Source organism: Lates calcarifer, linkage group LG4 (genome assembly GCF_001640805.2).
Source record: "Lates calcarifer isolate ASB-BC8 linkage group LG4, TLL_Latcal_v3, whole genome shotgun sequence".
NCBI lineage: Eukaryota > Metazoa > Chordata > Actinopteri > Centropomidae > Lates > Lates calcarifer.
The window spans coordinates 11400373-11412796 of NC_066836.1; the positions used below are offsets into that span (position 1 = coordinate 11400373).

Below are 12424 nucleotides of genomic sequence, written 5' to 3' on the forward strand. Positions count from 1 at the left end.
AAAGTCATTCTCAGCTGGGTTCTTCTACTCTACCACAGAGGGCAGATTCAGAAATGGACGGCGGCAGGCGCACATTATGTCTCGTGTCCTTTCAGCCTCCCAAAGTTACGGGAGTGGGAGCCCTAATCTTGAGCCCCATCAATAATGTGTACACAGCACTGATCTTTGTCTTTGTATCAAAGACTGCTGCTCTCTCATTTGGAGACCTGTAGGAAATGAACTGCTGCTACTCTCAGCTGGCTCATCTTTCCCTTCATAATGATTTACTGAATGCCCCCCCCCCCCGTATTTGTCTCTTTGTTACTCGCTCTTTGTCTCCTCTCTGTTTGTCTGTGTGCGCTGAAGTGCTCGCTAATTTGCATCCCTGCAAATACATGCAGCACATTACTGTATGTAAGGTGCCTGTTAGTACAACTACACCACACTTTTTAGGGGTTCTGCCCTCAATATATTCTGAAAACTGAAAACACGACACAACATGACATGGCATGGCTTGTGCCTCCTTTCTAATGGAAATTGGAATAGGTGTCACGGTGTGGTTCAAGTCCCTAATAGACTGCACCCATCTTTCTTCTCTGCGCCAATGACCACCCAGATTGCCCACAATGCTTCAGTCACATGACTGGTAATCCTGCTTGGGTCTGAATCAGCTCCTAAGCCGTCACAGTGCAGATTAGCACAGGAAAAGTACAGAGTAGGAGACTCTGTAAGTACCAGGGCTTTCCCTGCTTCCTGTAGCTTCAGCCATGGTGTGGAGGTCCTCACTGTCTCTGTTACAATAAGAAGCAAAAGTTTTATTGTCAAATGAGAATGAGAAAGACTTGTAGAGGATAGCATTTAAGTGTCACCACAAAGGTTTTCAATAGCTGCTGTAAAAGTGAATGCATTAAGATCCAGCTACCAGATACCAAATTTAAATTTTTTTAGTCTTGTCTTTTGAGAGCTGTGTGACTCATACCTTGCTTTTGTCATCCATTCTAAGGAGTCTGTCTGAAATGGAGCCGTGTACATAGAATGAACAGAGAAAGGGAGTCCAGCCTCATCTTGAGTATGATGGAGTGAAGCAACCCTCAAAAAGCAGAGTTCATAAAGAAGCTCCATATTTTCAGTGTTTCACTGTTCGATTAGGGGGAAAAAAAGCAGCTTTGAAGCTTGTTAATTTTAGCACACAGCTCATTCCTCTGACCGTAAAGTCAGTTTTCAATTTTTTATTTTAAGAAAAGATCAAATAATGCTTTTTTTTTTTTTTTTTTTAATCTCCAGGAGGGAAATTAAGTTTTACAGCAGCACAAGAATCAAACCAGGGAGCTGTGGACAAGACACAGATAGATACCAAAAATTATTTTATGCAAATAACAATGTAGCAAATGTAGAGAAATACCCAAGGCTAATGTGCATAAATGTCCAACTGTGCAGTTTCCTCATATTACAGAGCAAGGTAACATAATAAATGTATGTGAAATACGGACATTCTATGATATATTCCAGAAAAAGTCATATTTTTTCATTATAAATATAGTAAACATTATGAGAAAATAACATTCTGATATGACATAAGTAACCATGATATTAGTATGTGTATAATTGTATGTATGATCTTGAATCCTCATTTGAGAACATTAGTTTCAATTTCAGTTTTAAAATGAAATGTTTAGACCAATATTTTTTTCTCCACTGCTCAACACTCCATACCATACTTCTCTCTGTATTGTCCCGTTTCACTTCATTTCCTTTTGTACCTTTGCATCTAAGAGTATATTTCACATCAACAGCACATTCACATCCATGCCACTGAGTGCTCAGAAAGCATGACCACAACATGTAAAACTACACAAATGTAGTAGTAGATAGTTGCCGCTAACAAGCCCAAGCTATCTCTCTTCCCTGACACTCGCATGGCTCGCTTGTTAAAAATAGAGCACCCGTCTTGTCTTGCGCCCACCGATGTGCATAATTATGAGTCTTTGTGCTCTTCATATGCATGGCCAGCGATCCCATTACCTCCATGGAAACAATAAAGGGTTATGAGAAGGCGTCCACGGTAACCCGGTCTCCCTGGTAAAATGGAATGTCTGTTGCTCATATCCTCTAATAATGGGTTGTATTTGTAAGCCGCCTTTTTAATGCCGCTGCTTATTGTCCCCAAAAAGTAAGAGAGTGACTCACCTTATTCCCTAAAGTTAGACTGATCTGTTGATTTAGTGCTGCATTGTGGGAGCAATTTGGGTGTTGATGGAATATCTGGAAAATCTCCAGAGTTTGCATGAGTTAATGAACATGCAAAACAAGCATCAGTCCATATGCACATTCACAGCATCCTCATATATGTTTTATTCTGTCTTGTCTGACTTTGATTTGCACCTTTACTGATTTATTTGGCCATGTAGGTGTCTCCTATACATGGAGTCACTCTCATTTTATCCTTCACTCATGTATGGCTATAAATCTTCACAAACATGGCTGGGTATGTCCATGTAGCAGCAGTGATAAAAAGCCAACTTTCTGTTGCCTCCGTCTGTCTGAGTCGTACTACGTGGCCGCACAGCAAGTGATGTCATTGGCATTTCCTTCTGTTTATGCTGTCAAATAACTGCACTCGCATAAAACACCAATTTGATCCAGGGACCATCTATGAGTGCTTGGCCATTTCTGCACACTATGAACATGGAAAAGGGAAACAATGGATCCGTCTCTGTGCTTTTGTCAGTTTTGAAATCCCACTTGTTTAATTTTCACAATCTCTATGGATTAGAAATCGACTGTATTCTAGTTCTGGTATGAATACTAACACACGAGGTCAAAGTATATGTCCTGCAATCCTTACAAAATATACAACAAAATATGCAACTTTGTCTAGACTGAGAAAACTGTGTTGTTGTAATTATATATATATATATTAAAATCTCAACCATCACCAATGGAAATTGCCCAATATGTTTGACCCAAACATTATAACAGTGTTATGATGAAAGTTTAAAAAGCCATCACTCCTTCACCAATAACTCAATTGACCCTGGGAGTTGCAGCAATGGATAGCTTGGAGCTATACTTAGAATTTACACTGATGGATATAGATCGGTTTAATGGATAAACTATAATTAAATGTTTGAATTTTTTAACTGAAACACCACTGGTCTCAGGTACTTCCTTTGCAAGTTTGATTAAACTGTTGGAGTACTGCATTTTTTTGCACTAAGTTGTGATGTTTAAACACTTACTAAACCCCACCTGTTGACTAAAGGTTCATTTTTCATACTGTTTGAGGGTGTAACTACCATAGCTCCAGTTTGTATTTGAGAAAATCATGAGGTAAAGATGGATTTTGAAAAGGAAAAGGATTTTGCCACCGATGGAAGACATGGAATCACTTTTTTTTCTCCTCACTCTGTCTTTTTGATTGACAGGAGAACCACTGTCGCAGGATTAAGATCCTTGGGGACTGTTACTACTGTGTGTCCGGACTGACACAACCCAAGACTGACCATGCCCACTGTTGTGTAGAGATGGGTCTGGACATGATTGACACTATAACGTAAGTGGTCATATTTGTTGATGTAATGAAAATTACATAAATATTTCTAGGTGTAAATTAATGAAATCATCATTATCCGTCCATTAGAATATGCTTCCAAACAGGCACTGTAGAGGATGGAGGAAACTGTAGTCTTTATTTTATTCAATGCCCAGTGTTGAACTGAGTCCCTGATGAGAGATTTCCTTCAAGTAGGGCAAACTACAGCCCGATTAGCCATGTGTGCTGTGAGCGAATTCTAACACCGAACATTTGAGAGAGCAGAACTACAGTTGGCTGAGAGAAAAGGCTTTAATGGAAAGGAAAAAATGAGCTATTTTACTGAGCTTGAAAGTGCTTGTTTTCCTTACATACCCTGCAAACCAAAAGATAGAGAGAGATTGAGATGCAGCGGGAGATTAAATCAGATACTTTCATGACTTGACTGAAAGCCTGTTAATTAAGATTAGACTTTTTCCTCAACACTGATTAAATAAAAATGCTTAACTTAGCAGTATTTTTTTTTTTTTGTTCTTCAGTCTATATTGCTATGTTATAGTGCAAAACAGCATCTTTGAACAGCATGAGTTCTCTGTCCATTTCCTGACTGACCGCCACAGCTATTCACAAAGAGTGCTTGTAGTTACAGATTTTATATTATTCTAAATTTAAGGTGTGCTGGTCACATGTATCTGACCTCAACCATTAGACAGAAAAATAGAATGAACGGGATGGTGGTCTTACCTTTGTTAATTTGGATCGCTGACTGAGAACAAATACTACCAGCTATTTTGGTCACATGGTTTCACTGATAGTATGTCTGGCTGTGGGTTTGATTGACACGTTTATTTGTAGCATATGTATAAGTCTTTGTGAATGTGTTTTTTGTGCATCTTCTGTGCTGTCTTTTTACTTCTTTATATAGATATAGCTATAGATCATATGACCTAACTCTGACATCCGTGTTCTGCCCCTGCAGGTCAGTAGCAGAGGCCACAGAGGTCAACCTAAACATGCGCGTGGGCTTGCATACAGGTCGGGTGCTCTGCGGAGTGCTGGGCCTCAGGAAATGGCAGTATGATGTTTGGTCCAATGATGTAACTCTGGCCAATGTGATGGAGGCTGGAGGACTACCTGGGTCAGTACTAAACATTTCACATGAAAACTAGCCTCACCAGCTATGGACGATAGTTTTCTCTGATTCTTGCTGCAAATATACTGTGTCTATCTTTATTCTTTAGGTTTGTGGGGTTCTTTGTGGTTCCATATCAAACAATAGTTAAAAAAAAAAAAAAAAAACAGAATCAATGGAGCAATCATGTTACAAGTGATAATATTGTCTCTTCAAATGTCATCCAATACTTGCTGAACTCATTAGCCTTTTTAAAAATGTTTTAAATATTAGTAATTGTCATTAAACAAGTACAATTGTACTTGGTGCTGTTGTTATTATTTAGGCATTTGGCCTTGAGGATTTCAGTGGCTACATGGGGTTTTCAAGCCTAAGTCTACAGGCTAAGACTAAAATGAGCCTTTTCAAAACATTTGAAATAGAATAATTGAAAAGAGGTTAATATTTACAGATTCTCATATATTCCAGACCTTGACAGTCTCCTGTAACACTCGACTCTTCTGCAGATGCTCAGAACTGTTTGTGTCTAACTGCTGCAGGCACAGTGGCTACAAGGCTAGTTGCGTTGTGTGTTATGCCTGCCCTGTCTGTGCCACAGGAAAGTCCACATCACCAGATCTACGCTGGAGTGCCTAAATGGAGACTATGAGGTGGAGCCTGGAAATGGTCATGAAAGGAACGCCTTCCTCCAAAAACATGAAATTGAAACCTTCTTTATTGTGCCATCTCACCGACGGAAGGTATCGTATTGTTATTCTGCACTGAGGAACATATATTGTAAATACTGCATGTGTTTCTATGCGGAAAATAATTAAGATGACACCAGTTTCTCTGAATTGGAGGTATGTTAAGATAAGACTTTCCACTAGTCCTTGCCCTTAGCTGAACCTTTTAATGCACATTAGCAAAGCTTCTGCAGGTCATATGCTAATCCATTTTAATGGACCGACATATGTGGTAAATCAAAGCAGGCTAGGTTGAAAAAGCAGGCTTGTCGTGACCGGTCTTTACCTCTGTGCTAACGATACAACTGTCCTTCAAATAGAAATATAGTGTGACTACAGCATTCAGCTTGATATGATGGAGCTCTCACACATTTGTTGTTGAGCTAATCTCACTTCCAGCCTGTAATGGATTGGACTGGGCAATAAAGAGAAAGAGAGAAAGAGGGAAAAAAAACAGCCCATGGCATCTATCATCTCAAACCTGCACTGTCTGACACACTTACAGACATGTATGTGTGTGTCAGTGCATACACGTAAACACACATCTCCAACAGATGTGCCACAAGCAGCTGGAGAGGGAATTTCAGTCTTGTCTCTGTACCCGTCAGGCGTCCTCTTCTTTTTCCTCTCTCTCCTCTCCTTGCTTCTACCTCTTCTCTCATCATTATTTCTTGCAGCAGGTTCCACGTTACGCAAGATAAGGCTTGCACATAGGTTACACGGGTCCTTATGTGAACCTGTAACATCCCAGTTGCGTGTATTTTTCTTTGATATGCGGGAGACTTTGCTAATCCTCTTAATAGAGCTGATGGTTAGACTTCATCAAAGGCATGGCTCAGAGAAAGATGTGCCCTGACTAAGCTGTGTTGGATAGGCTGCTGCTCTCCCTGCTATAGTGTCTTTAATTACTCCTGCTTAGGGACACACTTCCAGCTTTGTGCATTGAACAAAACATATATTCCTTACTGCTAAGGACACACAGACATTTCCTCAAACCCTTTAATTTATGCTTAATCTTGACCATGTTTCTAAAATAGTATTATGAAAGAGAAACGAGGGCAGCAGAGTAATAAAACTATTAAAATCACCTAAGGGATTGACTGACCTTATTTTAACCGCTTTCTAGTTAAAATTCCTGAACCTGATGATAATGATTGCATGCGTGTGTGTGCATGAGCATGTGTGCACGTGCATGCTGTCCAATGCCTGTGCATGAGCTCTAGACCCTTTACATAATACATAATACTGTGTAGGATATGATGACTTAATCCTTGTTCCCATTTCTTATCTGGTGACAGATATTCCCAGGATTGATTCTTTCGGATATAAAGCCCGCCAAAAAGATGAAGTTCAAAACTGTGTGCTACTTACTAGTGCAGCTTATGCACTGCAGGAAGATGTTCAAGGCTGAGATTCCCTTCTCCAATGTCATGAACTGCGAGGACGGTGATAAGGTATAAACTCTAAGTGTCTGTGTTGACGTTTTTGTGTTTGTTCGTGCTGTAATTTAAGTAGATACACTAAAAATACAGTCTGAATGTTTAGAGTTTCATACAATAGTGAAAAATACAAGTAAAGTACAGTAAAGGCTTGTTTCCTCAGGTACCTTGTTAAAAAAAGGCTCACTTCAGGTCATGCCACATTTCATTGAGCTTAATATCAGGACCCTGACTTGGCCATGCCACTATGCAATTTGTTATGAGCCTAAGACATGAGCTTAAGCTCCACAGAGCAAGAGTTATGGGACATCCAAGGCATCTTTGGCAAACATTAGAGAAGCAATAATGTGTGTTCTTGGTTTTCTCCACCAGCCCAGAGGCTCTCTTAATGTGAACTTGTGGACATACAGTACCTATTAGAATGTGCAAGAATAGCTCCTATATCCATAGTGGTTACGCCTACGAACTCTGTCAGCTCATTATAAACAGCAGAAAGTGTGCTTTTGCATGTTATGTGTTATATAAGATCTTGTTTATCTGTGTGTTATAAATTTGCTGAATTATTCAACAACAGTTTAGGGAGAAAATACTAAAAGATTTATTGTAGATTCCCATTCAAAAGGCTTCAAGAACTTGTCCTTGCAGCTGAAAATCTTCGTCAGGACATACATGTGTGGCTTTCACAGGATGTGTACTACATCATAAGTAGGTAGGGAGTGATGGTGAGATGCATTCAGAGTGCACAACCCTATCAGCTATAATGACCTCAGCATGTTGCTCCTGCCAGAGACCAACATACCATTTCCCCCCCGCATATACTGTCAGTGACACTGGCAATCTGGTGAAATGTCAAAGAGCTTATTTGACCTTGTGTGCCTGGAAAGAAATCCTGTGGCTGTGGCAGCTGTACAATTCTTGCACCAGCTGTTTTATAGGTGTGTGCGCATTTGTGTGTCTTTATGCGTGTGTGATATGTATCCTTTGCATTATGAGGACATAAAGCAGGTTCACGCCTTCACATATTGGGGGCTCAGTTCCCCCCCAGGAAATAGTATAATTGTGATCATTAATGTGAGGATAAAGACCAGGATGAGGGTTGTTAAAGCATGTAGCAGATATGTTTAAGGTTGGGACAAACTGCTGGGGGAACTGATGTCCTCATTAGTGTAGTAATGCGGGTGTATGTGTGTAGCACACCCACTTTTGGATAGAATCACTTCAAGATGGTGTAACTTACATGTCAAGAGCTGATTTGTTGGAATTTTAAACATTTGAATAAGGACCATCTTCCCACTTTTATTACATGTCCCTCAGTTGTTGCATCCAGTAGACCCCCCCCCCCCCCCCCAACACCACATGTTTGTGTTTCCCCTTATAGCTGCATTTCCAGTAATGACAACATCCTCACAGGCATAGACAGAGGGCAGATTAGTATAAAACAGACAAATGGAAAAAGAAGAAGAGGGGTGACAGGTTAAGTCATATGTAGACCTTCTACTGAATGGCAATCTCACATTCAGAGCACACACTCTTCAACTGTGTGAAATGACATATGCATTCAAGGCACAACCCGGGAGCGATACGAGGGACAGGGGACGGATGAATAGGATTTTTTGGTGCAGCAGACATGTCTGCATGATGTGTCATGTGCTACGTTGAGCACAATATAGAAAGTAGGGAGAAGTCTGTATCTGCAGGCCACTGCGTCGCGGCCTTATAAATAACACAGAACGGGAATGTGTGGGAGGCAAACAGGGAGAGAAAGAAAACGGAAAGATTAGATGGAGGGAGGGAAGAAGAAACTGAAACAGGGGAGAAAGTGAGGAAGAAAAGACTCAGCAAGGAAGTGAAGACGGGGGTGAGGAGAAATAGAAGCAGGGATGGAAATAAGGAAGAACATATAAGAAAGAGTGGTGGCAGTAGGAAAGGAAGTAAAGAAGAATTTACAGAAGCATGGCATGAAAGAAGGAATTGAGGAGAAATATATAGAGGCACAGAAGGAGGTATGGAGAAAAAAGGAAGTAAAAATTAAGTGAGAAAGAATATATGGAGAAAAGGAGGGAAAGAAGGGAGGAAGAAAAGATTAATATACAGACACAGTGAAGGAAGTAAGGGAGTAAGGAAAAAACAAAAGAATGGACTGAAAGAAGGAACGATAATTAGAGATGGGGAAGGAAAGACAGAAGAAGGGAAGAACACTACTGAAGCAGGAAGAGACAACAGGAAGTATGGAAGAATAAACGGGGCAGGGGAGGACAGAAATAAGGGATGGAAGTAAGGAAAGAAAAGAAAGAAATCAGGGGAGTCAGTGAGCTGCACATGTTCCCGTCATGTCATGAACTCATGAACACTCTGGTGATCCTTGCTCACCCTTTGCCGCCTACTGTGCCACTGAGCCACACAACTCATCCAGCACGCTCACTTACATGTACCCACACTACACACACACACACATACACACACAATCACACACTCATGCTGTATACACGCAGACATCCATACTGCCATGTTAACTCTCTGGCTTTGCTCCAATGCCCAGTGTTTTGCAAAGCTGCTCACTTTGGCTGCCGGAGACACTTAGACACAGCGGGGTGCATTCAGTAATGAAGTTAAGTGTGAAGGCAGTGTCCTAATTTGAAAGTATAATCAGCTGCCCATGTTTATTGTTGACTCTTATTCACCCTTGTTCCTAATATGATAATACTCCAGTGGTGCAGAGAAAACAAGGCGCTGCATTGCAGCCTATTTATCACACTTTTGTTTTTCCAAGTTCCTTGTTCTCAGTGAAAAATCTCTCCTTCATCCCACCAGCGGAGGGCCATGCGGACGGCTCCGCAGAAGCTGAGGAACCGTTCCAACACCAACCAGGCTAACGTGATCCAGAGCAGCCCCAGAACCCGGGTCAACCGCTACATCGGTCGGCTGATCGAGGCCCGCCAGACCGAGTCGGACACGGCAGACCTCAACGTCCTCACACTCATGTATAAGTGCTCTGAGCGCGAGCAGAGGGTGAGGGACACATGCTGTATCTGCACAGTGAAAATGTTCTGGATGAATCCTCGTGAATGAACGCTGTTGTGTTACTCACTCTTATCTGGTCTCTGGCATCACGCAGTACCACCAGGTTCCTGATGAGTACTTCACCAGCGCTGTGGTACTCTCTCTGATCCTAGCTGCCTTGTTTGGCCTTGTCTATCTTCTCATCATACCACAGTACGTACAACAGATTCTATTGCTGTCCCTTCTTCTCTCTCCATTTACCGCTTTAATTGACTCTTTCAGTCACTCAGATCCTTGACTTTCTAACTAATCCCGCCATCTTCCTCTCTACTTTTTTTCCACTCAGGGGCACAGTGATACTAGTCCTTCTCGTCTTCTGCATCTGTTTCCTAGTAGCTTGTATCATGTACCTGCATATCACTAGAGTACAGGTAAATGAAGATGCTTTCTTATCCTTATCTTACCTTCTTTCTTCTCTCATTCACTCTTTATTCCTGCATCAACTTTTACCACTGACAGATCCTTCTTCTCTGATTTGGTTTTTAACAGAGCTGGCAAGTTTAGCTTTCTTCATTTCTCTTTTTGCTGACCAAAGGGAAATATTCAAATATATTTTTCAAAGCCTTGTAATAACAATTCGACACTGACTGACTTCAAGATTACTTTCTAAGCCCCCATATTGTATTTAAACTCCGATGGCCAGTCTATTAATTTCAGCTTTTGTTGAGGCTGATGTTCGTCGTCAAAGCTCCTGACCACGAGTTTGAAAGTCTTTTACGCTATGTAGCTTTTATAGGCTCATGCTCTCCCTCTCTTTCTATCTCTGCTCTTTACTGACCTTATATACCTCATGCGACCCCAATCTCTGTCTACACATCACTGTTAGATTTCAAGCCTTTTTTCTTTGTACTGTTCTTACAGGTATTAACACATTGTCCTATGGTAATCTTGCCTTGTATGCACATATATAGTATGTATAATATGAATATGTTTTTTAACAGCATCATATAATGTATAATATCATGCTGTCTGTCGCCTTCATTGATATTTTCCTTGTTTTTGTCTCTCAGTGTTTTCCAGGGTGCCTGACCATTCAGATACGCACTGCTCTCTGTATTCTCATAGTGCTCTTAATCTACGCTGTGGCCCAGGCCTGTGTGGTAAGTGGGAAAGGCAACAGTAAAAATGTCACCAGCCACCTTACTGGCCAACTATTCCTTCTTTCATATCCTATCATTTTTACACCCATGTATTTTCCTGTTTGTCTCTGGACAGGTGGGCTGTATGCCGTGGTTGTGGGGTAGTGCCAACACCAACAGCTCCATCGTCATCATCGACGTGGACAGTGGCACCAACCGCACCATGGCGGAGCTGCCTTGCGATGGCGCCCGCTATGCCTTTCTCTCCTGCGTGGTGGGCACCCTCACCCTGGCACTTTTCCTCCGGGTCTCCTGGCTGCCAAAGATGGCGCTAATGCTCCTCCTGGGGGTGCTGTACGTCACCGTCTTGGAGCTCAGCGGCTTTCGCAAGACCACAGGGTGAGGTTCACGGCACAACATGACCATGAACGCCAGACACACACACACATGCTTATAAAAAACTCTTGGACTTGTTGGCACTTTTCATTTCTGTCATTTCCAGAAGTTACATGATAGCAACACACACACATACACACCTACACATATCCCATCAGAGCTTAAAGTGAGAGCCCTGTGATCCAGTCATGATTGTGCATCATTCAAGTACTGGAGGCAGTGATTGACTGTGAATGTCAAGAAACAGTTTTGTATTTGTTTGATGCACAGGAAGAGCAGATAACCAAGAGTTTAGAAGAGCGTTTACAGTACATGTGCTCAGATGTGTGTGTGTGTAGAGTCTTTTGCTTGTCTTCAGCCTACATACTCTTTCATTTTCCACCCTTTGAAGCAGCACATGTGCTCATTAGTTCCAAATCAGAAGCCTGAAAGGACAATGTGGGCTGGATGATGGGAGTGCGTTAGCTGTTTCAACCCAGTACCGACGGGCCTGGCCAATTTCATTGGAGCCCTGATCATAGATGTGTCCCTGAAAAATTATTACATTGAATTTGCTCATGTTATTAAGATAAAAGATCTCTTTTGAAAAACTTGTTTCATTTTGTATAGGTATATTCATCAGTAAATGATCTGACATTTAAGCTTTAATTCATAAGTTTAATTTAATTTAACAGTTTGTTTTCATGTTGGTCCTTTAATAAAAATCATTGTTTTCATAATTTTACAAGTAACATTTTGCTCACCATTGCTCTCGACACTGTGGGGGGTCCATCCAACCCGGACCATGTAGTCTTCTGTGTGGTCCGGTTCCAGTGCTGACTTGTGTGTTGGTCTCTTCCACAGTGGGGGGTCCTTCCACATCCGGGGCTACGAGCCCATCCTGTCTCTGCTGCTCTTTGTTAGTGCCCTGGCCCTCCACTCCAGGCAACTTGACCTCAAACTACGCCTGGACTTCCTATGGGCTGTGCAGGTCAGGATGTGGTTGTGTGTCTCTACGTGTCCGTGTGTGTGAGAGGGGCTGCGGAGGCAGAGAGGCTTAAATTTCATTAACACAATGTAGGTTTTAATAGAATGCTGCCATT

General features: G+C 41.6%; 1 protein-coding gene across 2 annotated transcripts in view; it reads left to right on the forward strand.

The window, feature by feature from the left end:
* Positions 1–12424, forward strand: part of LOC108883418 (adenylate cyclase type 1) — a 35909-nt gene that overhangs the window by 19306 nt on the left and 4179 nt on the right. For both annotated transcript variants that reach the window (XM_018676525.2, XM_018676526.2), the window contains exons 5-14: positions 3405–3532; positions 4491–4649; positions 5242–5383; positions 6667–6822; positions 9619–9816; positions 9923–10020; positions 10154–10238; positions 10878–10967; positions 11083–11345; positions 12186–12312. In XM_018676525.2, the coding sequence (XP_018532041.1) occupies positions 3405–3532; positions 4491–4649; positions 5242–5383; positions 6667–6822; positions 9619–9816; positions 9923–10020; positions 10154–10238; positions 10878–10967; positions 11083–11345; positions 12186–12312 (1446 nt within the window). The remainder of the gene's footprint in view (positions 1–3404; positions 3533–4490; positions 4650–5241; positions 5384–6666; positions 6823–9618; positions 9817–9922; positions 10021–10153; positions 10239–10877; positions 10968–11082; positions 11346–12185; positions 12313–12424) is intronic.